Source organism: Cebus imitator, unplaced genomic scaffold (genome assembly GCF_001604975.1).
Source record: "Cebus imitator isolate Cc_AM_T3 unplaced genomic scaffold, Cebus_imitator-1.0 Scaffold564, whole genome shotgun sequence".
NCBI classification, from domain to species: domain Eukaryota; kingdom Metazoa; phylum Chordata; class Mammalia; order Primates; family Cebidae; genus Cebus; species Cebus imitator.
In genome coordinates, this window is record NW_016107879.1 from 251446 (window position 1) to 255723 (window position 4278).

A 4278-nucleotide genomic window follows, 5' to 3' on the forward strand; every position below is an offset into this window, starting at 1 on the left:
TCCCAGCTACTTGGGAGGCTGTGGCAGGAGAACTGCTTGAACCCAGGAGGTACAGGTTGCAGTGATCTGAGATCCCACCACTGCACGCCAGCCTGGGCAACGAGTGAAACTTCCTTTTAAAAAAAAAAAAAAATTCCCATTAATTGAGTATCTTGCATACTCTGGCCACTCACGTGGTCCAGTGTGGCATAGGGGCAGCATGCTCCTCAGGACCGCCTGTGGTTCATCGACCAGACCTGGCCCCACCAGATGTGCACGTGTGTGGACTGTTTTTAAACTCCCACAGATGAGAGCCCTGATCTCCAGGATCTGGTGGAAACCAAGAGACTAACATTTATTGAGCACCTACTCTGTTCCAGAGTCCAGGCTTCATGTCAGTTAATTATTTATTTATTTATTTATTTATTTATTTTGAGACAGAGTTTCACTTTGTCGCCCAGGCTGGGGCACAGTGGCAGAATCCGAACTCACTTCAGCCTCCGCCTCCCGGGTTCAAGCGATTCTCCTGTCTCAGCCTCCTGAGTAGCTGGGACTACAGGGACCCACCATCACACCCGGCTCAATTTTGTATTTTTAGTAGAGATGAGATTTCACCATAGTGGTCAGACTGGTCTTGAACTCCTGACCTCAGGTGATTCACCCACCTTGGCCTCCCAAAGTGCTGGGATTATAGGCGTGAGCCACTGTGCCAGGTCCATGTCAATTATTTAATCCTCTTGAAAGCCTATGACATTGCTGTTACTCTCCCCGTTAAAAAAAAAAAAATGACAGAAATGAATTTCTCACGGTCTAGAGGCTGGGATGCTCCCCATTTTACAGACGAGGCCAAAAGGATTGAGAGCAAGAAGATAGGTGCTGGGGAGCAGTCATGCCCAGGGCTGCTGTCTCCTGGGCACACACCCTTTCTGCAGAACCCCCTTGCCTCCCCAGCAAAGCTCTGTCCTCCCTGGGGAGGGGAGGTGCCGATTTCCACCCTTCGGAGGGAGGGGTTTGCTGGTTTACCTGAAGCTGACCTCCAGAAGGCTTTGCACACAGATTCCAGATCCTGGAAAACCCCCAGACGGAGAGCAGGCCTGCTTGTGCCCTGCCCCAGTCGCTCTTGTCCAGTTCTGTCTGTTCCTGCTTGTGTGACCTCGAGAGTCAGCAGGGCTTCCTGTGGCCTCAGCCATGCAGCCCCGTGGCCGGGATGGAGGCGTGTCTGTAAGCTAGGCACACGCTTGCCGTTGAGGTGCTGGGTGTGGGCATAAGCACGTTGCTAGGTAAATAAATACGACTTTGTGTAACGAGAAAATCAGCTTTGGAATGACAATCTTAGTGCACCTGCTGGGTTTCAGTAAGTGAGCGACATAGCCGTTGTGTAAGTGGAGCCTGTTGTGTGCACATGACTGAGAGAATCTGTATTTCTGTGCTTTACAGCAGAAAGATGAAAGTCTTAGAATCATTGATTGGGATGATCCAGAAATTCCCTTATGATGACCCTACTTACGATAAACTCCATGAAGACTTAGACAAAATCAGAGGGAAATTTAAACAGGTGCGTGCGCTGTGGTTTCCTCCTGCTGGGAGGGCCTGATTGTGCCTTTCCCGGGTGGGGCGTTGCACTCCCGTGGCCGCTGCAGCGATGGCATGGGGCTGCGTGCCCCGTGGAGCTGTCCGCAGAGGCGCCTCATCCTTGAGTCGCAATGCAGGAAAACTGAAGACGGTCCAGAGAGCAGGAGTTAGAACTCACTCATGGGTCGGCCACATAGACAGGAAAAGCTATAGCTAGAAATAGAGTTGTCTTCTCATTTTTCAGTAAAAATGCACAAGACTAAAAATACCATCTCTTCTCTTTCGTGTTTTTAGTTTTGTTCATTACTCAACGTTCAGCCAGACTTTAAAGTTAGTGCAAAAGGTTCCGGACTTTCATTTTGAGGACGATGGATGAACAAAGACCAGACATCGAGGACCAGCTGACTGTGTGTGGAGTTCTTAGCAGCGCGGTGAAGGGCCAGGCGGTGCTGGGAGGGGATTGTTGAGTGGGGAGGACGAGGGTTCCTGTCGGCCGTGGGAGAGGCGCCTTCCCCGGGGTTTTCAGCCCATGTCAGCTTGGTGCCCGCCTCGGGGCCTCCACACACGCCCTTCGCTGGGCTGAAGCCGTCCCTGGCAGAGCCGCTGCTGGCTGCTCCTGCTGGCCTGTGTGCGTTGGCATGGTGGCCGCTCCGGCAGCACTGGCTTGGCTGCTTCTGGGCTGGCTCTGGTTAGGGTCACTCCCCAGGCCTGGACTTGAGGCGGTTTTTTTTTTTTTTCAGTGAGAGAGGCGGTTGCCCTGAACTAGGCTCATGGGAGGTTTTGACGGGTGCTGTGCCGCCTGTTGAGGCCGTGTGCGCCTGGCGCTTCGGGACATGCGTCCTGTGTTTTATTTAATCCCTTCCGGAGCCCGCAAGATGGCTGTTATTCCCGTTTTGCAGAAGAGAAAGCTGAGACGTGAAGGGATTGCCTGGCCTGAGGATACCTGGCAGCGGAGCTGGGACTTCCGTCCCGAGGCCCATGCCTCTCGCCATCACCAGGAGCAGCCTCCTCTGGAATGCACAGGCCACCACCTACAGTGCTGGAGGTCCCTGCCCTCCTTCCCGGGCTGCACAGGTCCTGCCGAGCCTCGTGGAGCACGGGGGAGTCCGTGGTGGCCAGGTTGCCTGGGCATCTGGCTGAGAGGAAGAGAGGCCAGCCCAATCCCGAGGGGACCCGGACATATCCTTCACACTGTCCCCAGAGGGGCAATGAACTTTACAGCATTGGAAAGTGGTGAAGGGGGAAATATGTTGAACCAAAGACCAAATGTTAGGCCATCACAATATTTGCAGAAACTTTGAGAACGTGTGTGCAGCCTCCTGCGTTCTCCCCGCTGCTGGGAGCTCTTCTCTCTCTCAGTCCTTACGAGGCGTCCTACAGAGGCAGTGAGGTGGGCACAGATGAGTGGAGTGCGTGGTTCCGTGGGTCCCCACGAGCTAAGTGCTCCTGTGCAATGGCATGTGTTCACACACCCTCCTGTGTGTACTCCAGGGTCAGCAAAGTCCCCACATGCCGGCTCTCCCCACCTCTCCTGCTCCAGGAAGCATGTCTGAAAGTAGTCCGTGAGATTGCTAAGGAGTCGTCAGGAATCCACTTTGGTTTTAGAACCATTCCGAATGTCCTGTGGATTGTGCAGCTGCTGGCTGCGGGAGCCAGAGCAGGGGCTCCCACGGGAGCAGCGGCAGGCAGAGAGAGAGGGTGGCTTTGAGATGGAATCTCACTCCGTCGCCCAGGCTAGAGTGCAGTGGCACGATCTCGGCTCTCTGCAACCTCCACCTCCCGGGCTCAAGCGATTCTCCTGCCTCCGCTTCCCGGGTAGCTGGGATTACAGGGGCCTGCCACCATGCCCGGCTAACTTTTGTATTTTAAGTAAAGACGGGGTTTAGCCATGTTGGCCAGGCTGGTCTGCAACTCCTAGCCTGAAATGATCCATCTGCCTCAACCTACCAAAGTGCTGGAACTGCAGGCCTGAGCCCCCGGGCCCTGCCTGCTGTTTTGTTTTTGAAGATAAGACTTAGGTCTCCTCCCCCCGAACTCTAAACCCGCGTGTGTGGCTGTGCACCCCTCGTTTGCAGCCTCGCTTCGCATCTGGGGAAGTCTGAGTTGGGCTTCGCCTCATGCCTTCATCTGAGCTGCCACCTTCCGGCCAGAAAGACTCCCATTCTTTCTAGGTGGTGGGACGAGGGGGCCTCTGTTGTGTGTTTCTTGGTGGATTTTTGCGTCTTGTAAGTTTTCTGTTTTGATAATGTGTTATTTTTATAATTGGAAAAATAAATAAATAGTATATTTTAAAGTGAAAGTTTCTCTGGGACCATTTATAACACAACATCCGGCCAGTTTACTTCCTCCTCCAAGGTATTTAGGATCTGGGTACGATGGAAGACATGCCGTGGATTTCCACCAGCTCGTCTCCTTAACCCGGCGTAGGCATGGCCACTGCCGGAGTGGTCCCATTGTGTGGGGACTGGTCAGCTCCTGCTCGGCCACCTGGTAGCAGCTGTTACTAACCCACCCCCCCGAGACATCTCCATCCCCATCCTCCACCTTCTCTCCCCTCCTCTCCTTTTTCTTTCTTCTCCCCTTGGTCTCCTATTTTCTCTCCCCCGCCCTCTGAGCCTCACCCTCCTCCCTCTTGGCCTCTCCCTCCTCCCTCTCTGCCTCTCCCTCCTCCCTCTCTGCCTCTCCCTCCTCCCTCTCTGCCTCTCCCTCCTCCCTCAGCCTCTCCCA

The 4278-nt window shown here is 54.2% G+C and overlaps 1 protein-coding gene across 3 annotated transcripts in view; it reads left to right on the forward strand.

Annotated features, from left to right (window-relative positions):
- The window catches only part of LTO1 (LTO1 maturation factor of ABCE1), a 19646-nt gene that overhangs the window by 8369 nt on the left and 6999 nt on the right, over positions 1-4278 (forward strand). Inside the window, exons 4-5 of one of the 3 annotated variants that reach the window (XM_017515900.2) lie at positions 1417-1534; positions 1846-2156. The exons of the other annotated variants lie outside the window; for them this stretch is intronic. Coding sequence (XP_017371389.1) covers positions 1417-1534; positions 1846-1914 — 187 coding nt within the window. The 3' untranslated portion in view covers positions 1915-2156. Of the gene's footprint in view, positions 1-1416; positions 1535-1845; positions 2157-4278 lie in introns of those variants that run through there. 3 annotated transcript variants of the gene reach the window in all.